The sequence below is a fragment of the Pogona vitticeps genome, chromosome 5 (assembly GCF_051106095.1).
Source record: "Pogona vitticeps strain Pit_001003342236 chromosome 5, PviZW2.1, whole genome shotgun sequence".
Lineage (NCBI taxonomy): Eukaryota > Metazoa > Chordata > Lepidosauria > Squamata > Agamidae > Pogona > Pogona vitticeps.
Genome location: NC_135787.1, coordinates 114,755,556 through 114,780,694, shown reverse-complemented (window position 1 = coordinate 114,780,694; position 25,139 = coordinate 114,755,556). Strand labels below are relative to the sequence as shown.

Below are 25,139 nucleotides of genomic sequence, written 5' to 3'. Positions count from 1 at the left end.
CCATTGTCAGTCCTTTTCAATGAGGTTATGCAGAAGCCTATATTCTCAACATTTCCCCCCAGATAATATAAATATAATGTAATTGGGGTGGAGGAAAAGGGATACATTTAGTCTGAATCACAGTCTTCCACATTGATGCTACTCTTAAACCAGGATATATAATCTGGAAAATCTGAATTTTAGTAGGATTGTCAGGTTTGATACCCTATTTGTTTAGGAAAATTAGAACAATTAGGGGTGGAGGAGTTAGACTGTTTCCTAGAAACTGTCCTAAAATTATAGTACTTCTAAATTAGTGACTTAAAATGATTGTTTTCTACAATCTTGTCCAGTAAGCAAAGTCAGTGAGATCATAACAATTCTTTGGCAATCTCTTATTTTGTTTTGCTATCCAATGTACACACAAGAGATATGAAAATAGTAAGCACCGACGTAAGACTTGGTGTAAATACAGGCAATTAACTGCTTGCCATCAGAGATGATAACATACGATTGTTTATTCTTCTGCTTATAGGCAGATAGCAGAAAAAGTAAACAAAGCAAATATTTGAAAGCAGTAGTCGCCACTGAGAAGCGGGGGGGTGTATTCACTGCTTTATACAGTGTAAGATACATAAACAAAGATTAAACTAAAAATAACCTTGGAATTTCTCACTCAGTGTGAGAAGCAATATTTTTAGAGACAATATAACAAGAGTGCATATTGTAAATTGACATGAGGCATGAGAATATCTGCAATGGATTTTACTTAGTGAACTGTACTCTCGCTGATTTGGGTGAGAACAGTTTGGATTGATTTTGTGTGTCTAAACATGCTTAAAGGCTCAGAAATATTTTTCATTTTATCTTTTTGAGAAGTTTGCTATTTCTTCATGAAATTTTAAGAAGTTTTATAATGTTTTAATTTTTAATTGAGTGCTTTTATATGGATTCTTTGCCCTTTGGGGTTATAAGCTTCTTAATTTTATACTGAGTGTTTGTTAAGTACAATTAAAGTTTGCATTTTAATGTCTGCAACCTTTCATAGTTGTGAGACTTTGAATCTTGTTTAATCATATGTGCCTACAGCTTTATATTTATTTATTTATTAATTATTTATTTATTGTCATTGTAAGTATATACACAGTATACCCATACAATGAAATTCACAGACACCCAGAGACCAGACACATGCACACACATAAAATTCCCCAAACACTCCCCACCCACTAAAAAATCCCCCAACACTCCCCACCCACTAAAAGTCCCGACTAAAAATACAAACATCTACATTTTAAGTGTATGTGCCTACAGTTTTCCTCACAACGGTAAGACCGTACTCAACATATTCTGAATTTGTTATTTTTGATGGATGTGTAATATGGAGGAGAAAGGTATTCTAAATAATCAAGCTGAGTTTATTAGTTCAAAGCACTTCTGTTATATTTAAACGTTATCCTACATTGCCTACACATGACCAAGATGCATATTTGGATGCAAAGAAAATAACTGGGAGTAATTCATTAAAAATCTGATATTCCTGCATAGGAAGAAAGATTCATTAAGATGAATCATATTACTTAAGATGTACTACTGGATTTTGAAAGGTTTAGGAAAATCGAGTCCAGGACATTCACCCTCAGCTGCAGCTCCGGGATAAAAATTTCCGGAAAAACATACAGCGTTGGGGGGAGATAGGTTTATTAGAGGTCATAGATATGTGAATGGATGATACAAAATTATCACAAAAAACCCTAAGAGCTAACATTCAGGAACAATATAGATTTTCATAATTTGAATAGTTTCCAGTTTAGACAATGATATCAGTCTGCTGATGTCAGCACTACTGGGAAGCAAACAACTACCTGCATACTCTCTCTGAGGGCCTGGGAAACACAAAGGGTATATATGTGTGTGTATATATATATGTGTTTCCTTTGTGTTTCCCAGGCCCTCAGAGAGAGTATATATACCCTTTGTGTTTCCCAGGCCCTCAGAGGCCCTCTCTCTATATATATAGGGGAAGGGAGGAAAGCTCTGCTGGGCTGGTAGCCGTCCACTACTATATACTCATAAATAAACTAAACTAAGTTATTTAATGAATAAATGCACAGGATTACTTTACTGTTTCCTCTGATAATCAATTTGCGTTAAGACAAAGTTACAAAATCCTTACTAGACAATTCTTACTAGGGATCTAGGCATAAATATGGCAGATGATTCTTTGACATGAACAGTCCCCCATGAAAATAAATCATACTTAAATCTAAAAATTAGCTTATATAATATTCAGCAAATATGACTCATAATGTCTAAGAAATTTACAATGCAGTTGGATAAATGCACACTTTGAAATAAGCCCCACTGAGTTCAATAGTACTGTCAGGTAAGAGTGCATAAGTTTGCAATTTAGGAGTAAAACAGTGTATGTATCTACTCAGAAGGAAGTCTTGTGAATTCAATCCCAGGTAAGTATATACTGTACAGAATTACAGTTCAAGTCATAGTTATCAGGGTGTAAAAGATATGTCTTGGTGAGGCAAGAGACTGCCTTTATCTACTTGAAATGGTCTATATTCAATATACAGTGAACTTTGATTTTGAAAAATATAAAAGATATGATATGGAAATTATTATTCATTTCTTGACTGCTGCCAAAATGATCATTAACCACAGATGGAAGCAAACAGGTACTCTTCCCTAATGAAATTATTGATCAATATGGAAGTGATTATGATTGCTGCAGCCATCCTACCACAGTCAACCAAATATATTCAAGGTACTGTACAAACTCTTTACATTACATCAGCAGGACTTAATTAATTCTTACAGCTGAGATATGGGATTAGTTTGCTTATTATTGACATGATTCAGCAGTTATTTGCAAAGATATAGAGTGGGGTTTTTTTTAATAGAAAAAAACCTCACCGGCACCAATGACATACAGTAAGTACTAAATTATCCTTACCCCCCATCTACCCAACTGCACCTTAGAATCCAGTTTTGGCAATATATAGGAACAAGAACCAAACAAAAAGTGAAACTAAACCTCAGATTATCAGATGGTATTTGTTCAAACCTTCTCTTTATAAAGGGCTAAATCCAACATCAATGGATTGCAATGGATTTTTTTCCTCCTTTCTCCCCTTCCCCTTGCTCTCTTTGCCAGTTGAAAATTGACTCTGGAAGGTTTCCCAGTTTTCTGGAGGTAGTTTTCGGGCTGCTTGGGAGGCTGTAATGGGAAGGGAAACCACCCCTCTTCTGGATCTTACACACCACTGTTCTACCAGCACTGGATCTTGTTTATATACATTCCCCCCTTTTATCATTTTCAAATCTAAATTAGCAGGGCTTTTATTCACTGATTGTTGTTTTTGGCTAGCTGGTCCAAGTTGGTCTCAGTCTTGCCCCCCCCCCTTTTCACAGAATAGGACATGGTGGGATTCACTGAGAAGTCAAACAGCAACCTCTCTCCACACAATAAGCCATCCATGTCCCCAGATAGTTACATCCTCATGTTAATTGAATGAATTTCTTCCAAGTTAATCATGTGTCTTGCTCAGCCGACATCTTCCCCCAGCCACTGACTTTCCCCAGAAGTAGGAGTGAAATTGGGGAGGACTGAACTGACAGTTGACCCTATGTAAGGATAATCAAGGCCTTTGCTTAAAGTACATGGCCTGCACACATTACAATGTGCCCAACATGCCAGCAATTTGCACTGGATAATAATGGTTTCAAGATGGGAAGTAACCTTTTCTCTCTGTATGAAAAAACATATTGTAAGGATGCTTAATCTCTTATTACTTAAATTAAGTCATAGGTTGTATGTTTTTTCATGTGCTGCACTTTACCATTTATTGTTTAATAGAAGTGCTGAAATTCACTTTAATGACTACAGTTCATTTAGGACCAATTTAGACTTCTCCTCAGATCTGCGTATTACAATTACTTTTCTTTTAGGGGGATGTCTCCATCAATTTTGATTTCATGGGATAGCTTCTAATTAAAACTAATCTGGAGTAATTGTTCATGTATTATTATAGATATAAGTAATAATATGTTTTATGCCACAGGTATCATGATCAAATGTGTTATCAAACCTCCTAAAATAGATTGAATCAGACATTAAAATTTCCAAATCAGAGAATGCTCTTAGAACCAACTGCTATGTCTAACACCTGTAAAAGTTTTATATGTGTATGTATAACACAAACAACTTGGCTTCTGGAGAAACCAGGGATTTTTAGCTAACATACTGGTAATCATTAGATTTCCAGTCCACATATGAAAGTTATACTTAAATACTGCAACACTGGGCAAACCCAAACGTTCTACATACATAGATGTCATGCAGAGGAATGGGATGGGTTTGGCGAATAGGGTTTGAAACAATCAGAAACACCTTCATTTCCACTTACAGAGACAAAAATGCTCATGAGTGCTTAATGTCCTGAAACATAAGAAAGAGGGGGTGTGGTTTATACTATAGCACTACATCTTCCCCGTGTGCCTTATTATGTTGGCATTTTTTTTTCCAGAAGAAGAATTTTCATTCATTTAGCACACAGTAATATAGCAAACATATTTTAGATCCTTTCATACATATTATTGCAATTGTGCAGACTTTCTAGACTTACCTCCTCTATGGATAATCAAAGAAGTCTCACTTCCAACTGGACATTCTTTAAGTATATCCACTACTTCTGCATGGCTCAGGTTCTGTACATTCTGCTGGTTGATCTCAACAATGAGGTCACCTTCACATAAACCAGGGCACCCCTGAATGTCTAGAATTTGCTTCACTCTCTGTCCTGTGGGACTGTCTGCTATAGTGAAGCCAAAGCCCTGGGCCCCTTTCACAATGGTTAAGGTCATGAGTTCAGCTTGCGTGGCCCCCGAAGAAGCCATTGAAACATTATCATCATGAGCGGGTGGTGGGAATGTGCTATCAAGCTGACTATCTGCTGGAATGGAGTGCAAGGAATGTGGTGGCCGATCTGTTACATCTGGAACAGACTGAGAAGTTCTAGAAATGTATTCCAAATAAGTTTCATAGTTATGTCTTCCATTTACTACTACTGGAGGCCTCTCCATGACTGCAAGTGGTGGCACCAAGCTGTTGGCAGGATCTTCAGGATCAAAGGGCAGAGGGTATCCACGACAAAGCACCAGGTTGACACTCTGACCAATGGGAACAGACTGGAAGAGTTTGACTACATCTGCGTGAGTATGCCCAAGGACACAAACTTCATTAATATAGACAATGACATCACCTAGAAAGAGAAAAAAAAATAAAGTCATGAGAAAACTTCAACTAGCCCTGAACTTTAAAAAATGAATTAATTTGGGATCTCCAAGATGGATCACCACTCTACTGCAGCTTCGGTTGCAATCAGTTTAAAACAACTGGTCCTGCAGTTGTGTTTGCCTGCAAAAATAATGCTGGTGTCTTGAGACTTTGTCTCAAGTTTAGAAATATTTCTTAATGAAAAATAAAGACTTGAAAAAGATAACTTATTATTTTATGCACAAAGCTGCAGTTTATGTTTTCCCCTTACAGGACCTGATATTTCAGGCTGGCTTATTTTAGCTAACATCTAAGCCTGTGCACATCAGAATTCACCATCATTTTACATCTGACATGCTCATATATTTTATTCTCACAAAAAATGAAGAATAAACTTTTAGTCACAGATATTCTAAGTAAGAATGTGATGATCGCTTTGTCCCAGTATCCACTATTAAACCCAATACATATAACTCAGATGTATTGAAGGCTAAATATATCTACATACTTCTACTCTACAGCTAGGAGAGTATCACAAGAACCACAGTCAAGCCTTCTAATACAATTGCATTTACTCCAGCTGCAAACAGGTCTTGCACTTTAAAGATTCACAAAAAGCTTTTAAACAGTACAGTATATATCTGATGAAATGAAAAAGCACACCAACAAGGCCATAACTTGCAGTTAAAAATAACCTACTTCAAGAGTGACCCTGAAGGGAAAGTGACAAAACACTGCTTATGATCTACAGCGCCCAGCTAAAACCATTCTAAGATCTTATCAGTGATCTACAGCTGATTATGGACAGTGAATTTCCCATCTCACTGGCCTTGGGTGATAAGCTGAGTTTGCTAACATAAAGCCTTCTAATTTAAAATGGCTATTCAGCATCAAGAAGCCACCATATAATAGGGACACAAATACAGAGAAGAGATTCCCCTCAGATGCAAGCTCTGTACTGTGACAAGGCCTAATAACACAAATCATGATGTCAGGGGATGGATTCATCTGATTATCCTTCTGCAGGAGGTACTGATTGTGAAAAGTAGCCCCAGAGGAGAAACACATTGACTCCCATTCCAAAATTAAAAGGTAGTGAGGCATGCACATGAGCTATGCACTTGTGCAAGGAGAAGTGCTCCTGCTGATTTAATGTATGTAGTTCATAAATCATAAGCAGCATTAAATACCAGAAGGTAAGTCTATAAAGCACACACTGAATCTATAGTGACTTAGCTAGCTACATTCCCAGGGGAGTTTAACATCTCTTCCAGAGCCTGTTGAGGTTTATCTTTTTCTTCAACACCTGTCCATTATCCTCTGTCTTGAAATAAAGTACCCATGTCCAGGATCTAATAATTTAGCTCTCCCATTGATTGGAGATTACTGGAGACTAGTAGCTGAAGCTTCTAATCCAGCTGGCTGCAGGGAAATGTAGACAGGACTATAAAATGTAGACAGGACTATTGCAGGAGCCCACTTCAACCAGACCAGCTAGGAGTTCTAATGGTAGTGTGTCTCAGCACCAGTGACAAAGTACAGTGGTGCCTCGCTTAATGAGCGCACCGTAGAACGATGAATCCGCATAGCGAGGGGGTTTTTTCGATCGCAACTGCGATCGCAAAGCGATGGCCCCAGTGGGCGAAACTTGCATAGCAAAGGTCGGTAAGCGAACGCTTACTGACCTTCGCTTTGTGACCCGCGGATCAGCTGTTCGGCAGCTCCAAAATGGCCACTGGAAGCCCCAAAATGGCCGCGCGCAGCGTTTTCGCACCCTCGGTAAGCGAGGGGAGGGCGCAAAAATGGCTGCCGGCCATAGGAAAACATCACTGAACTGTGAGTTTTCGGCCCATTTGGAATGCATTAAACATCGTTTAATGGGTTTTCTTGATCCGTTCAGCGATGTTTTCACATAGCGAGGGTTAATCCGGAACGGATTAACCTCGCTATGCGAGGCACCACTGTACCAGGCTTAAGAAGGAGGAGGAAAAGGAAGAGCAGCACCACCAGCACCCCACAAACGAGTGTGTGCAAGTTTAGCAACAGGGGACAGAGAGTACGTCAGTTCTCCTTTTCTCACCTGTGCCCAGTAAGTAACTTCCTCTTCCTGGTATATAAACTGTTTTAAAAGTCTATGATGGTGTGCTGGTGATAATAATGATGAAAAAAGAAAAGAAAAAGAAAACTAGCTCAAAATGTATCAAAACAGTGGGGGGTGGAAGATGGCCAGTTTATTGCTCTATCACATAGTGTTATCTGCCTGGTACACAAAATTGGTGCAATAATCTCCTAGACCTGAGACATGAAACATATTCCCTTGGAACCGGGATTGCTGAGCTGGAGAAGCTGAGTGAGGCAGAGACAAAGGATGATTACTCCTGTGTAGTCCTGAAATAATTCGGTTCTTGGAGAAGGAGTACGGCACTCTTTAAGAGAGTGAGTAAGGACCCATAGTTTGGTGGGCAAACATATACTAATTTGTGGCTGTGAGAGAGTTGATCATAAGAAACACATTCAGGTAGTTTCTTTATAATTTTGTAGACCACGTGGGTTTATTATGGGCATGTAGACATCAACCTGGTGCAAAGTTTTTGGTTCCATGACTCAATTTGAAGAACTCAATGAATGGTAAAGCTAGCCAAGGACGTTTTCAATGAAATGTAACTTGTCCTATATCCAAGTTAAGCTACATAGGCAAGGTTGAAGCCTGGCAATAACAATGGTATGAAGAGGAGGGCTTTAGGCATATTAGGCATTGGGAAACATTTTAGATAAGCTGGGGATATACAAAGAGTTAGCCTTAACCTAAAATACTGCTGGCATTTAACATTACAAAATAAAAATATTTTTAACATTGTCAGAAAGCTGACAAGAAATGAGTAAGAAAGGTAGTATCACTTTGTATAACGAAGAGCGCGTAATGTCAGATAAACAGGAAATCTTAAAGTGTGCTGAATAATCCATAGAATGACTGCACGTCAAAATACCAGGCCCCAAAAGTGACTTAGTTCTCAAGACATGCTACCATCCCACTCACTAAAAATAGTCTGGATGATTTTAAGACGAGAATGAAATCAGAGAAATATCCAGAGAAGAAAGTCTATTCATAAAGCCCTAAATGGCTTGGGTCCAAGCTATCTCAAAGACCGTATTGCCCATTATGAGCTGGCTTGGGTGTTAAGATCATCAGGAGAGGCCTTTCTCCATAGGTGTGTCTGATGGGGACACAGGAGCGGACCTTCTCTGTTGCTGCTCCCAGACTTTGAAACTCCCTTCCCACTGGAGGCCACACTGACTCCATCTTTGCTGTCCTTCTGCAAGCAGGCAAAGACCTTGTTCTTCAGGCAAGTCTTTATTTAGTAACCAGCTACCTGTGTGAGATTGTTAGATAGATTGTTATGCATTACTGCTTTGACTGGATGTTTAGTACTATTTGTGTTTTCCATGTTTGTGTTTTCCATTTCTCAGTGACATTTTTTTAAAAAAATGTATACTTATTGATCTTTGCCTTAATATTGCCTATTAATATTGCCTGTTTCCTTAGTCATTGTTCTTCTAATGATGTTAACCACTGTTTTATACTCATTGTTTTCAACTTTAAATATTATCTTTCATTTTTGCAAGCTGACTTGGGTTCTTTTCAAGGAGACAGATGGGATAAAAATATTTTAATTAAACAAATAAATAAATATAAATTCATAAATAGCGTCTTCTGTTTTCTTACACTGACAGAAATCTAAATCTGTGCTCCAGTCATTACAGCCATAATATTCTAAATTACTCTGGAACAGAACCATTTGCAGGGAGGTGACTCTTCTAGATGTAATCTAAACCAGTGTAATCCAGTACCTAGTGCAAAACTAGTGAGTGTTGTGGAACCAAAAGAGAAGAGTGCTGCAACACCATCATATTTAATTCATTATATAAAGTAGAATGTGTAGAGGAACTGTAACAGTCACTTTGCCTTTGAATGAAAAACCTTTTCCCAAAGGAAGGAACTATTGCAGAGAAGATGAAAGGAAAAGTGAAAAGGGTGAAATCTTTGTGGAGTAATTGATTGTTAGTTAATCACAATCCAGGCCCAGCTACAGCGTATACTACAAGTAAGAGCTCACAGCACAATGTGGAAGAGGGCACCAGTGTGATTAACAAGTAGTATCAAGAAAGGTAGTAGAGGGAAGAAAGTTAATTTTACAAACTGAAATCTTGCCCAAACAAGAGAAACAAAAAGGAATATAACATGGACAAAATAATTACAAACAAATAATATAAGATTAAAAAACAAAAACAAAAAAGAAAAAAGGATTTTGATGAGTCAGTTGTTAATGACACCAAGACTGACAATAAATAACTCTTTAAATATATTAGGAAGAGAAAACTGGCTAGGGTTGATTCCCACAAAATTAAAGGAGTGCTCAGTGGGGGCAAAGAAATCTACATGAATTGTTTTCATCTGTCTTTTCTACAGAAGATATAGGGCACATGTGTAAAAAAGTCGTGATAAGAGAAGTTCTACAGTCTAACAAACAAAAAAATTACAAACCACCAGTTCCAGATGGGTTCCATCCACAAATATTTCAAGGACAGATGTGAAATTGCCGAATACAAAATATGTCACATGTTCCTGTAACAACAGAGATGGGAGAGTTCAGGGGCTCCCTTGCTCCAATGTTAGATAAAAGCAGGGTATGGCGTACCTGAATATTGCTTGTGAGAGTGGGTTGTCAGTGATATACAGCTCCTAATCGTTCTCACTGGGCAAGCACAGGAAATGTTTTCGCCTCTTTTCACAAACCATTTCAAACAGATAAATCAGTGGAGTGACTTTATGGAATAAAACTAAATGCCTACATGGAATCACAATGAAATACTTGACAGTTTACAGGTTAAAAAGGGAAAAGGAGAAAGCAGAAGAAGGAACAAAAGGCCATTTCTCACACCACAGTGGAAGCGCTTACATGTTAAGGAGGGAGGGTTGGATCCAGACTAAATTAATTTTAATCAGGACATGTCCAGATGGAGGGAGGTGGAGCTAACTGGTTTATGCTTAAAAGGTTCTTATCTTTAACGCAGTCTATTTTATCTCACACTTGAATGATCCTTTCACTCACACTGATCAACATGTCTTCCCCCATGGAAAGGGTCCAGACAAGTCTTTGGAGAACTCCAATTTGACCCTCTTTCAATTAATATCATTTCCGCTCCCTTCCCTGAGTTTTACTGATACCATCATTCAGTGGGCTGCAGCAACATTTCTTTTTTGTTGTTGTTAAATGAAGTTACATAGTGCAACATCAATGAATAGTGAACCATATGCCCAACTGGACCATCCCTCTGTTTCCAATGAATCCAACTGGAGGTGAATTTAGTTATGAATATGCTGGCTGAGGCATTGTGGGAGTTAAAGCCCCCACCCCCAAATTTTCCATTTTTGCTCCTCACGACTAACACATCCCATTGATTTCATGTTCTCTAAACTGACAAAGAGAGTACGGCTCAATAAGAAGCTGACAGCATATACCAAGATCCAGGTCTATAGAGACTGTGTCCTGAGTACACTCCTGTACTGCAGTGAGTCCTGGACCCTTTGTGCACAGCAGGAGAGGAAGGTGAACATGTTACATATGTGTTGTCCCCGACACATTTTTGGTATCACCTGGTAGGACAAAGTTCCAAATAGAGTAGTCCTAGAACGAGTTGGAATTTTTAGCATATATACATTACTGAAACAGCGATGTCTATGTTGGCTTGGGCATGTTGTGAGAATTGCTGATGGTTGAATTCCAAAGGTTCTTGGAGAAGGAGTACGGCACCTGTATGGAGAATTAGTGCAGGAAAATCACCCCAGAGGGAGACCACAGCTGCGATACAAGGACATCTGCAAGTGGGATCTGAAGGCCTTAGGAATGGGCCTCAACAGATGGGAAACTTTGACGTCTGAGCTTTCAGCCTGAATTAGAAGAGACCCTTGTCCAGCAGGTAGAGGCAAAAAGACAGTCCTGAAATCAGCAAAATCAGGGAGCTGGACAGGGGACATATTGTATTTGTCTTCAGTGTGGGAGGGATTGTCACTCTCGAATTGGCCTTCTCAGTCACACTAGATGCTGTTCCCTGACCTCTATTCAGAGCACATTACCATAGTCTCTTGAGACTGAAGGATGCCTACACTCCATGTTTCTGTCAACCTGCTTAAACTATGTGTCAAGAAAAGGCATCACTACATTCCTCCAGAGATGAATGCAAAAATGTTCCACGCGTCATCTCTGAGAATTTAATGTCTATTAAAGCAGCAGCTATTGATCAGGAAACAGCTGCACTTTTTACACTCACCACTCTGTGATTAACTCAATAATACAATAAATGATATTTTTACAGCCATCTGTAGAATTAAGTAGGCACAATGGAAAAGAAGAAATCCACAGAACTGTTTGCTGCTTGTCTACTCAAAAAAAGTATCATGCCCTCAAATTCTGCCTGATGTAATTAATTTCAGGCCTCTCTAGCTTCTTGTGCAACGAGGGTTCCTGCTTCTCCCTTGAGGTTCAAATCTCTTCATAAGAATCGGCAGGCAAACCAGAAATTTATTTATTTATTGGACTTTTACCCCGCCCCTCTAGACCGTGTCTACTCAGGGTGGCTTACATAGATAAAACAGAACAATATAATATATAAAATATATAAAATTATAAAATTAGAATTACAGTTGGACAAATAATTTGAAGATTACCAAAATGGCATAGCATAAAAGGGGAGAAAAATAAGAAAGACTTAATTGGCTGGAGGGAAGGCCTGCTTGAATAGCCAAGTTTTTAGCTGGCTTTTAAAAATTGTGAATTATTTTCTCCAGCGGTGGCTTATGGATTGAGAGATGAGCGAGTCTCATCCCAAAATTTCCAGCAGCTATTCCTGTTCCAGTCATGAGCCATTTATGTTTCTGGAGGTGAAACTACATTGTCAGTTTACCTCACAGTTTGTGTTGGAGTTGGCATGATTAAAATCAGATTATTTACTCGTGATTACATGGTGTAAAGCATGAGGGAAACCAATCTTTCACATGAAGAATCATAGCTTTTTGTTCAGATGGCGGAGGTGGTTTATTTTGCTCCAATTCTGCTGGGATCCATTTTCTCCATTTTCTGACATGAATTATTGCATATCCTGATGCAACGGGCAGCCAAGGGATGTCTATGGTGATGCTTAAAGCAAGGCACAGTATTATAACAGGATGATTCCCCTCAACTGAGCACTTCTTTTCTCCCCTCCTTCAAACAAGTGTTCTAATTTTTTTATTATGCATGTCAAATTTACTGCTGCATCAGATAACTGCTATGTCACTTACAAAGAAAAAATAAAGTAAAAGAGGATGAAGGGAAGGGGTGGAGAAGCTGGAATACTTTCTTTCTTTCTTTGCTGCTTATTCAGAAATGAACAGGAACAAGATTACATGCAAGACAAAATGTGAGGAGAAGGGATTCAGTGACTTGTTTTTTTGCTTAGAGTCATTGGGAGGGAGGTGGGAGGACAGAAAGCCATGCTAAACTTGTTGCACTATTGTACGACAGAAAAAATTTAAAAATTGAAAAAATATAACCTTCCCACTCTGCCGAACGTATCACCTCAAAACATCACTCCAGGACACTGCATCGCCCCCCACACCCCTATTGATTGCTAGGAAGCTATTGATCCAGGTGAAAATATTATGTGGTTGAGACTCTAGGAATAATCATTTACTATGTAAATAATTAAAACTATCTGAGCAGCAGAAAATCCTACCAATGTGGTTTTATTATGCCCAATCAAGTTGAATAAACATGGGGAAAACTTCTCTTTGTAGTCGCACCCTCATACTAACAAAATGCTACCCCAATCACCTCCTTCTATCATTCTGCACAGAGTGAAATGCCTGAAAGCTGGTATTATAATCCTTAACCTGAGAAACAATGAACATGGTCACATAAAATAAAAGTTGACACAAAGTTCTGGAGGTAATAGGTTAGAAGAATCTACTGATAAGCTACTGAGTGGAATGCAGGAGACCAGTATTTCTAGAACACATGACCTCTGAATATTTTGGATTTCATCGTGGCCAATGTTCAGGAATGCTAGAAAGTATTGTCCAAAATATCTGAAGTGCATCAGATTGGGAAAAACTCTTGGAAGTGATTTGCTATCAACCAGCAAGGGCAAAACAATTCTGGCCAATAGGTTGCAAAATGATGAAATCCAAATTCTGACAAGTAGCAGATCAACTAGGTTTAACTGTATGTGTTGATCCAGAAAGGTGCCACACATTAAGAGCCTGCTCAAATGAATTAAGGCATATCAGGACAGGACATCATGCCAACTGCAGTGGTAGCTTAATGCAGATACACATGTGCCAATTGAAGACAGGTAAGTGGCACCTCAAGCTAGAGAGGGATGCTCTTTGCCAGCTCTCACTGGTGAAGTTCTGAGGCAGCCACCTAGAAGCAGGAACGGTCGGTTCATCTACACTAGAAACTGGACAAAAATAGCTATAACAAAACCGTAGAAAAGTAGTAATTCAAAATCAGTATAAACACAATAGTTGCAACTTTATGGAAAATACAATTGTGTTTGGAGTGTTAAACCTGTAAAACACCAGTGGGAATAATATATTCTAGTATGTATGCTGATTTATTTATTTTTCTTTTAGTACCTTTCGAAAAGACCTGCAAAGCTCAAAATGCTTTGAGACATTTTTGAAAAATAAAAGTACAGTAGTATTAAAAGAAAAAGATTTTGCAACTCTGAAAAATAAAAGCAGCACTTTTCCTTTTTTTAAAGAAAAAGATTGTTGGATAGTCTTCTCTTGCTTCTGCTAGGTTACTGTGCTTGTCACACTGTTGTGGCAGAAGGTGGTTCAAATAACTTTCTGCAGCTCCTTGGCACATATGGGCTGGGACAAAAAAAAAAAACCCCAATCCTAAAAGGAATACAGAATAATTTTTATAAAGGTAAAGGGACTTTGGGGTTTATTTGTTGTCAATTTAAAATGTGGCTGCTGAGTGTAAAGAAGAACAGGAAGCAGATATTTCCTCTGTGGAGCAGTCATTATACATAGCCTTCCCTTTTTCTTTTATACAAACCTGGTGTAATACTGCTTCTACCCTATGCACATATTTTAATTAAAAAAGCTGGATTTTCAAAAATTTTGTGCTAAACCAGCATGCACCTGGTAATTACGCCCAGGCAGATATGGATTAGTCAGAGAGGCCATTTACATTTCTATTGTGTTCTGCATACGGTTGTGAGATCTATTTAAATGAGAGCATTTAACTCTTCTCTCTCTTTTTTTTTGTAGGAAAAGAAGAATAAAATAAATTAGGAGATTCTAAAGTCTTTGATTATTTGCTGATGTGATAAACATGAAACAGTGTGGATTAAAACTGCAAAGACAGCACAAAGGTAGAACAAAAAAAAAGCTAGAGTGTAAAGAGGAGGCAGGTCCCCTTTACAGATTCCAGGCAAAGAAATGGTCCTTGAAATCTGAGCTCTGCTAATATATTAGAAACTGAAATAATAAACCTTTTCAAATAAAGACTGCTTGAAATAACAACAGTTTTACTTGCTAAGGAAGCATTCATACCCATTAAGTAAATAAGGCTTGACGTTTGGAAGCCGTTTATCATAAAAAAAACAAACCTTGTGGCTAGTGAACTGCAGGACAAAGCATCTGTGGATTTGAAAACCATAGCAAACATTATCTGCCACACTTGCTCCACTGCTTAGAATCACTTGGAAATGTCTTACCACATGTGGAAAAAGCACACATGTGGACAGGCATGCATGCGTACACATTTTTTAAAGGTAAAGAGATCGGCATTTATAACACACTACTCAAGAAGCTATGGTGTTGTTTCTCCCCATGAAGTTTCACACTGATCTAGGTAACGGCTTTGAGCAGCAGGGAAGTAGCTCAGCTAGCCTCCCAGCAGCCTAAAAGCTCACAGGAGTAATGACAGAGCATGAGGTAACTACAAAGCAGCCACTGTAACTGCCCAGGAAGCCTGGCAAGAAGCCATGTATCCTCAACAGATGAAAATCTTTAACTGCTTTCTTAGCTGTGCTGCCCTGCAATTCTCAGTTCTCCTCAGAAACAGCTCGGTGGGAAAGGGAAACAAGAAATGGCCATAAATGAACTGAGATGGAAAAGAGGGAAATTTAGCCACTGCAACACTCCAAAAAGTGTATAATTTAACCTGAAATGTTGACCAGTTTTACAACAGAAAATTAAATTTCTAATTTAGTTGAGTACAAAATCCTTTCAGTGGTTATGAGACAGGAAGTTGGTCTTATTGGAACGATCTGTTCCTGGTAAACTCTGTGAATTAAGTCTGTGCCTTAATTCTCCCAAAGCATTCAACTTTTTCCGACCAGTAAAGCCTGCCAAACAGCCTGCCAAACAGGAGAAGCCAAAGTGGTGTGACATAGAAGATAAAGGAAATGTACCAGGATGAGAGGCCTAACTAAATGGATATTTTAACCAATGCACCTAATAACTCAATCTAATCATTATTATTTTGCAACATGGATAGGATGTCCCGTACCCAGTGCAATTACAGTGCCCCACAGTGGTGGCTCAATCCCCAAATTCTAGTTTGGGGTAGCTTCCTTGCTTGGACCATGGGCTGCCTACATCATCATAGGCATCCTTCAGTCTCGAGAGACTATCGTGACATGCTCTGAATTGAGGAATGTCTTCTCCAGAGCATGAAGCCCGAGTAAGGTAATATAGAGGATAGGCTGTTACCCAAGCAGCAGATCCCCCCTCTCCACATTGCTGAAATGGTCCAATGGAAAGGCAAGAGCCAATACAACTGGTTCCAGCAATGTCGCAGGAGTTGGCAGAATGACACGAGCTGCCTTCGGGACTCCAGCTCTGGATTTTTCCTCTAGGTTAACTCCTGAAGCCTTTTCCATGAGTGGATATAGCCACAAGGCAGTGGAGGTTTGAAATTGGAGTTTTCCTTCTCCTAGATGGGCTGCCTTCATGGCTGACGAGCCCCACCTACCCGGCCTGCTCTTTATTAGTGTGGAAGTATGATCTCACCCTTAAAACTTTCCTGCCTCCCAGGTTTATGCAAATCTAATTGGATTTCCTATTTACCATATTAAGGCCAGAGATAGAATTTGAGAACGGTGCGCGGGACATGCTCTTTTAAAGCAGAAAGTCCCACCCCCTAGGCCCCACCCCCAGGCCATGTGGTGAGGAGACAAAAAGAAACCCTAGAAAAAAACCTCAGCAAAACATCCATGCAAACATACCTGGCCTTCACCCTCAGCCAAGCTTCCTAGGGAAAAGGGTCCAGGGTCCTGGGACATGCTCTTTTAAAGCAGAAAGTCCCACCCCCTAGGCCCCACCCCCAGGGGGCTGCCTACACGGCCCCAATAAAAACAGTAAGCCTTCAAAAACTTAGATTGCTTTAGACATCCTAAATAATGTCTACAGAAAGAGTCATGAGATAATTCTTAAGTTTAATCACATACATCTTTTATAGTAGTGTAGGATCAAAACACTGCACTTGAAGTCATACAGACAACATCATTCTGTGTAATAATATTTTAATGTGATTGAATAATTAGTATTCTTCTGTGCTCTCAAGTTGATAAAGAATATATGGAGCAGAGTTTGCTATGATCCAATACAGCAAATCTTATGTTCCTGCTTTGATTTTTAAAAATAATTTTCACATTAATTAATGTAATATCCACACCCTTCTTCCTGGGTTTTAATAAATAAAATGGCACCTTTAAAAGTCATATTTAAGATATCCAGTTTTAACAGTTTACATCTAAAAATGTGTCCACACCACTGTAATTTAATTCATAATCACAATAGTTTAGTGCTTCGTGTCCCTTCATCATAAGTTGTCTGCATGGCAGCACAGCTACCATGCATTCCCTCCCCCTCCTCTCTCCAGCTCACCCACTGACCTGCCGATGCACACCGCTCCATCCCTCCCCATTGTATGATATTCCAGTCCAGGCTGGAGCCCAGAGGTCCCTTCTTTGCCTCCTCCAGCAGCTGGCCTCTCAGGTGAGTTGGTGGGACAGGGGATTCTCCAGCTGCTGGAGGAGGTGGAGAAATGAAGTCGGGGCTCCTGCCGGGACTGGAAGAATGCACGATGGAGAGGGAAGGAGAAGCACACAACAGCAGGTCAGTGGGTGAGCCAGTGGGGGAGGGAATGTGCAGCAGACAACTAATGAGGAAGAGGCACAAAGTACTTTGTGCCCCTCCCTACTCCGGATCTCTGTCTCATGGAAGACCAGACTGGTCCCCTCCCTGCTGTCCTTCTGCCAGCAGGCAAATTTATTATTTATTTATTTATTTATTTATTGGACTTATATACCGCCCCATAGCGCTACAAGCACTCTCCGGGCGGTTTACAATTTTAATTATACAGGCTACACATTGCCCCCCCAGCAAGCTGGGTACTCATACCTTTCTTTTCAGATAGGTTTTAATCTATAAAGTTGCTCAGAAAGGGGCTTTAAGGGGGGGAATTGTCATTGTAATTTGTTTAAAATATGTTTCTGAATGGGTTTAAAGGGACTTTACTGAGTGTTTTTAAAATTAATATGATTGTTTCTTAAATAAAGTAATTTATCATATTTGTAACTGTTTTGATATTTGTGTTTTCAAAATCACTTGCAAGCCACTTTGGGGTCCTCAACAGGGAGAAAAGTGGGGAAGAAATAAAGATCCATCAATGCACCCATCAGTCAGTCAGTTATTTTAACTTTGACTTAATATCACACAAAAGGTAATCTTATTTTAAAAATTCCTTTAAATTTATATCTAATATAAACCTGTTACATATAATTTACACTTGATAGGTTAAAGCAAAACGTGTGCAAAGAACTAAAAAAAATCTCCCTCAGTATTTTCCCTATGAAAAATTAAATCCTTAGTAACCCTATTTCTATTACTTTACACCTTCTAGAAAGATTATCCAAAGATAATTTGAATCAAACTGCTCTGTTAAAAATAAGGAAAATATTACTGTTTTCATCCCTTCAAATATGCATTTTGATATGTAAGGTGACAGCTGAGTCTCAGATTTTATCACTGCCCAACTGGAAAAATAGGAGCTGAATTTAGCAAAGGAAGCTGATTAATCCTTAATGAATTTCAAAGTTCATTTCATGAAGAAGTACAGAGAATTTAAGCAGTAGAAAATGGGAGCAGCTTTTTTCATCTTCTTTTAGCTGCAAATATATCTGCGCCATAGATTTTAAGAGGCTGCTCAAAAGGCATAACAAGGAACAAATTAAATCGGCTAAGTCAGGTGCACATGTTCTCATACACCAGAAAAACACTGATTAAAAGCTACCTTTGTTTCTTTTTTTTTTTCAAAGAAAGAAATTGCTTATGTGAACATTGTATAATGTCTGCAAACTTCCTGTCTCCTAAATTAAGTAACAGAAGGTTTGCGTAATTCAAACTCAAAAATACATGAGATTCTAATGGGCACATGAATAAAGCAGAGTTTTAAAACAAGTGACTGAAATTTAGATAATGCACAGGGCAAAATACTTAGAATTTTGATCTCCACTGCATTTGTATTAAACATTACAAGAAATAGCATTTCATTTTAGTAAACATTACAAGAAATAGCAATGAAATGTAAAAAAACATTTACAATGGTGCCTCGACTTACAGACGTCCCTGCTTACAAACATTTCGAGTTATGGAAAGCTCCGGCCGCAAAATTTTGGTTCGAGTTGTGGCCAGAACTTCCACTTACGAAAGGAAAAAGGCAGGGGGAAAGGGTGGGAAATTCAAATTTACTAACTGTTGGTGGCGAAGAGGCTGATTCTTTGTAGCTCTTTCACCCCAGCAGTTAGGGAAAGGGGTGACCCAGAGCCGGGAGGCTTGAGCCTCCTGGGTGCTCTGGTGGCAGCAGCGGGAGCGTCGGAGGCAGTGATCAGCCAGCGCTGGGAGGCTTGAGCTTACCAGGGTGCTCCAGCCACTCGCCCCCAGCCGCAGCGGAGTGCAGGGAGGCTTAAGCTGGCCGGGGTGTTTCGGCTTCTCACCTCTGGCCACGGCAGAGGCAGTGGAGCGCCAGGAGGCTTGAGCTGGCCGGGGTGCTTTGGCCACTTGTCTCCTGGCTTGCCTCCCGCTCACTCCTTGCCACCCTCCGCCATTTGAATTTCCTGCCATGGACAGAGGGTGGCGCGGAGTAAGCAGGAGGTGAGCCGGGAGGCATGCGGCCGAAGTACTCTAGCCAGCTCAAGCCTCCCGGCGCTGGGTGACCGCTGCCTCTGCCGCAGCCAGGGGCGAGCGGCTGAAGCACCCCAGCCAGGCTGAAGCCTCCGGATGGCGGTGGTTGCGGTGGCGGTGGAGCCAGGGCCGGGAAGAAGCAGTGGAGGTAAGGTGCTGCTTTTAACTTTTTACTGTTTTTTTACTGTTTTGGGTGGCTTTTCAGGGTGGGATTGGGCTGGTGGAGTTATGCTTAGGTTTATTTTTAGGTTTGTTTGTTTTTTTTTTGCAGGCCCAGGGGCTTGCAGTGTTTTATTTTATTTTTTTGGGGGGGGTATTTTTGATTTGGCCAGAACGGATTAATCCGTTTTCAGTGCATTCCTATGGGAAATGGTGCTTTGACTTACGGAAATTTCGACCTACGGCTGCCGTTCCCATAGGGATTAATTCCATAAGTCAAGGCACCACTGTAATTGGCAATCCTCTATTTTCATGTGAATAAGCCTTATATTATTTGAAATGTAATGTTCCTATGAATTTTTCTATTTAGGTTTTTTTAAATCCCAAACTCTTAGAAGGAAGACTGAATACGGAAATAGTGTTCATACTTCAAGTAGACCAATGTGGTCGCAGCATTCGCTTAACACCAACATGGCTATACTGGCTGAAGGATTCTGGAAGTTGTAGCAGGAAGTTGTGGTCCAAAAGGTAGCTTGCTTGAGCTGTGTACTCATAATAGCCTTGACCAGATCCAGGCAGGAACACAACTTTGAGCAATACTAGCACAAACAGTACAGTTCCAGTTTCAGGGATCCACAGTGTGCTTTTCTGCTAGAGTCTTGGTCCCACCAGTTGGGATCAGATGCAAATCAATGGTTCATAGCAGAATATGCTTAGCAGAGTTAAGACAGAAAGTGCCTCTTCTTTAATAGGCTTAGACTCAGAATTCCCAGGATCAGAATGAATCAGAATGAATCAAAACAGAACGTGCAATTTTCACACAAACCCTATCTCACCAGTTTTCCTTCACTTCAATGACCCGATTTGTAAAGGGAAAGGAAACCTTCTGGTTGTTTGAAGTCCTATTGCTTAGAGATATATTGAGAATCACTCAGAAATCACCAATAGATGCTGATCTATCTTGTTATCCCAACTAAAGGAAACAATAAACTAATTTCAGATCCCGTTTTGTCATGTATTGGTGGACCTGGGACAGGACCACATCAACAGTACTCTGAGGATGAATTGGGGAGAAGGACTCCATAGACATCCTCTTAAGCTCCTTGGTAGAAGGGAAGGGTACAGACAAACAGCTACAAGAAATATGATAATTCAACAACAAATGTTAGATACAGATTTCCAGAGCATTTTTACCAGCTTGTATTGTCTATCTTTAAAATTGGTTCTTTTTCATTTAAGGGGATTTCTTTTAACTATCTAAAATTTCTTATAGTTCAAAATAGAGGAATGCCTTGGAATGGCATTTTAAGTCCTGCTTTTTTGTAATTTTTATGGTAGCCTTACATAGTAACTCCCCTCTCTTATGTTCCTTCCTAGCTTGAGCAATTCAATGGCTGACAATTTATTTAGTTGCAGACATTTTTTCCCATCTCTGAAACAGTCTTGTTTTAGACTGTATGCTGTAATGTATGCTGCAATAAAAGCAATGTATGCTGCAATAAAAATAAGCCTTAAAAGTTAACCTGATTTGGATAGTGTTATTGCACACTGCATGTATGCATGCGTACATGTCTGTCAAAATGCATTTTAATGTAAATGAAATTATTCTGTATGCCTTTAAATCCAGTTGTTTTATTTAGTTCATGGACCATAATACATTCTTGACCGAGTGACTGACTGACCAGGAGAACTGGTCTGAAATAATGAGATGAGTGAATTATAAAGAGCAAGAATCTTGCTGATTTCCAAGTTCTGAAAGACCTCAAATTACATTAGCATTTGGAGGAGCCTGGAAATGATCCAAATCCACACAATCAGTCTCCTAATGCATTTTTTTTTGGCCACAGACTAGACATCTATGGATTTCTGATATAAGTGGAGTTCTCACACATGTATGGCGATGTCCATGTATTTTAATGGAGGACTAGTTCCATCCTGCACTGAAATGAATCTACGAGTCTGCACATGCAAGATGCCCAAAGAAACTCCAGTGGAGATGTTTGTAGTCATAATGGTCACAAAGTGAAAAAAAAACCAGAACCAGCCATGTTCATCCTTGAGTGAAAGCATAGTTATATGGAAGTATAACATTATTGTTAAAATGTAGAAGTTAGAATTGTGCTCACTGGGAGGACAGATCCTGAAGCTGGGGTTCGAGGGATAATCCCACTTCTGCAGTCCTTCCCCACCCATTGCCATGGGTCGTTAACAGTCATTAACAGTGGTCTTTCTGGTGTGTGGGGACAGATGAAAGGGCAGCATGTCTCCTATTTATCATGCTGCCTTTTCATCACTCCCCAGAAAGATTAGGAACGCACAGGGATCCCCTACCAACTCTCCTCAGACTGAAGAAGCTACTTGGATGAGTAGCAAAATGTTTCAAACTAACAAGAAAGAAGTCCAGTTGCCATGATTCAACTTACAGATTAAAGGTAACATAGTACATCAGCCAAAGTTTTCATCTGAACTGGGGGAGGGCGAAGCAACCTGAGAGGGTTTTTTTTCCCCAATGGATGTTTGTGATTTGGTGTTTTTAAATGTTTTTAGTATTGATTTTATTGAGCATTTTTAATATAACACTTGTTTAATTTTTAAAAAATATTTGTATATTTACTGTTTTTAGTTTTTAAATATTTCCTTGTAATTGTTGTAGGCTGTCTTGGGTCTTTTTAAGGAGAAAAGCAAGGTAAAAGTATTTTAAATAAATAAATAAATAAATAAATAAATAAATAAATAAATAAAATATAATAAAATATAATAAAATATAATAAATAAATAAATAAATAAATAAATAAATAAATAAATAAATAAATAAATAAATAAATAAATAAATAAATAAATAAATAAATAAAAATCAGGAGTGAAGTCATAAAAGAACGGAAAAATTGCTGGAAACACAGTACCGTAATATTAAAGCAGAAATGCAAGATGGGATATTTCAAACTTAAGTTAAATTTCAAAAAACTGTTCTGTGCTACTAATCTGCATATATCATTAGAAAATCTCACTAGCTTGTCATTTCTTTAAGCAAGGTAACTGGATCTTTTTATTCTGTTGACAGTTGCTGTAGTGAAACAATATTCATGATTCACCATTAGTGAATAGGATGAGTAATTAGTTGATGACAACTTTAATTTCCATCACAATTTTTTACACATTTTGCAAATAAAAAAACACAAAGGAACATTACTATGATTTTCACAGACGTGATCCCCTGCTTTGATCAATGTTCTTGACACAATTAATGCAAAATGATAGGATTGCATGTTAAGTCTATGCTACTAGGTTGCAGCTAAAGACTCATCTGTTGGGCTATTTTTGTGCCTTGCTTGCATGGTCCAGTTCATTTCTGTGTGTCTGTTCTTCAATGAATTGCTTATCTGTGAAGCCTACAAAAAAGTAAATACCGGTAGATTCTGTAGTTTTTTAAAATGCTGGATTTAACAAAAATCATAAAGCAACCAATGATGTACTGCTATATTCTGCTTGCATTGAGGCTTTTTGATCTGTTTCATACAAGGTATATATCCCCCATCTATTTGAGGACTGCTGTTTGCTGTACATTTTTATGGCAGTAAAGGTGATGATGACGATGACGATGATGACGATGACGACAGCCTTGTTAATCAACTTTCAAATATCGGGTTAGCCAGGAAGTCCAACAACACCTGGAAGGTAAGGCTACTAAACTAATGACAAATTAGGAAAGCAAGGTATTCCTTTGTTGTTTATGGGGATTCTTCTCCACACACGCTTCACTTGGACTTGTGGTTCTCAACCTTGGATCCCTAGATGTTCTTAGACTACAACTCCCAGAAATCCTGGTAAGCACAGCTAATGCTCTGAAGCACTGGCTATCTTATCTATCTTATATATCATTTTGGTATATATATATATGGGCCCTGTCCTGACTGTATGGATTTCCTCTTGTAATATTTTTGTTTTGTTATTCTTCTATTAAAATAATAAACTATGAAAGATGGGGAAAAGACATGGTGGATTTCAAATACCCCCCCCCCCCCGCTCTATATGTTTTGCTCACAGTCTCAATTCAACTCACAGTATTCCAGGCACCAGGAAAACCAGTTTAGTTGTTCTATCTCTCCTTCTCAACCTTCAAGGAAATTACAAGCCCATCCATCCTTAGATTAATCACTGTTTTTTTTTTTTTTAAAGAAGGCATGTGTACACTTCTGTGACTCATACCATAAGGGAAATAAATACATTTTGTGCTGTCTGCCCTGTCTAGATAATCTGATATTTACAAACCTTGGTGGGTTTTTTAAATCATGTATAATCAAGTAATGCGATGCCCTCCTTCTCCAGAATGTATTTCCATTCTGCATAAGAATGCAGGAAGGCAAAGAAAGCAATGTCAATTTATTATGAGAAACACGAACCCTCAGCAAGTACAAGACAGAAAGGCTGAATAATTTATATTATTAAATCTTAACACCAGATGACTACTTTCTGTGTTGCATGATTTATTAGAAACAAAGTGTTAACTATCCATAACAGCATGTTTAGAGCCATTCCCACAGCTTCAAAAACAGAATATGGTCAGTTATTTAATAAGAAGCAACAACATGGCGTGGGGAGGTAGCCGTTATGACTAATTCTCTATTAAATCCCCAGATCTTACTCCAGGAAGAGATATGAATTACTACAGGCATTCTTTTATTACACAGTACAGAGGGTAACTATAATAAGATGCCATTTCATAAGTGTGGAGCTAAATTAGGCCTCAAATAGAGTAAACTGGAACATAGCTCACAGCAGCCTCTCCATCTTCTACGCTATAATTCCCAGTATTCCTGGCCAGTGGCCATTTAGCTGAGGCTGATGGGAACTGAATTCCAGAATACCCGAAGGGCACCAGCTTTGTGAGGACATTTACAAATCATGGCATGTCGCTGCTAGCCAGTAAGAGTATCAAGCCTAATAAGACAAAGGCCCTACTCTTGCATTGTGCTCCCACAGAGGCCAACCAAAAAATGCCTGCAGTAGGACATGAGTAGAGTAGCATTCCTCCTGTTCATGTCCCACAGCAACAGATATCCAGTGACATACCAAAGGAAACAGAGAGCCATCATGACTGGTAGCCATTGACAGTGTTTGTCTCCATTAAGTTGTCTAATTTCATTTTCAAACTGTCCAAACTGGCCATCAGGATTACATCTTGTGGTAGCTATATCACTGCATATCCTGAGGCAAAAAGATGAGCAGAATACCTTTTCCACACATCTGACTTATGCTACCTGAGTGGAAGCAGTAAATAGATGCCTAGTTACCAAGGTTAGTCACATTATTCTGGCAACTGAGACAGAAAATCTCACCCAGTGACATCTGTCTTTGAGATTACAAATACAGCAGCAGTAACAACAACACATTAAATAACTAGTAATCTGTTGGGTTTTGATAACACCCAGAATCAGCCACTTGATGTACCTGCATCAGTCTGCCTAA

General features: G+C 39.0%; 1 protein-coding gene across 50 annotated transcripts in view; it reads right to left on the bottom strand.

The window, feature by feature from the left end:
* MAGI2 (membrane associated guanylate kinase, WW and PDZ domain containing 2) overlaps positions 1–25,139 on the bottom strand; it is an 889,129-nt gene that overhangs the window by 154,213 nt on the left and 709,777 nt on the right. For 42 of the 50 annotated variants that reach the window (XM_073000722.2, XM_073000721.2, XM_020789967.3 and 39 more), the window contains one exon: positions 4,620–5,255. The exons of the other annotated variants lie outside the window; for them this stretch is intronic. In XM_073000722.2, the coding sequence (XP_072856823.2) occupies positions 4,620–5,255 (636 nt within the window). The remainder of the gene's footprint in view (positions 1–4,619; positions 5,256–25,139) is intronic. 50 annotated transcript variants of the gene reach the window in all.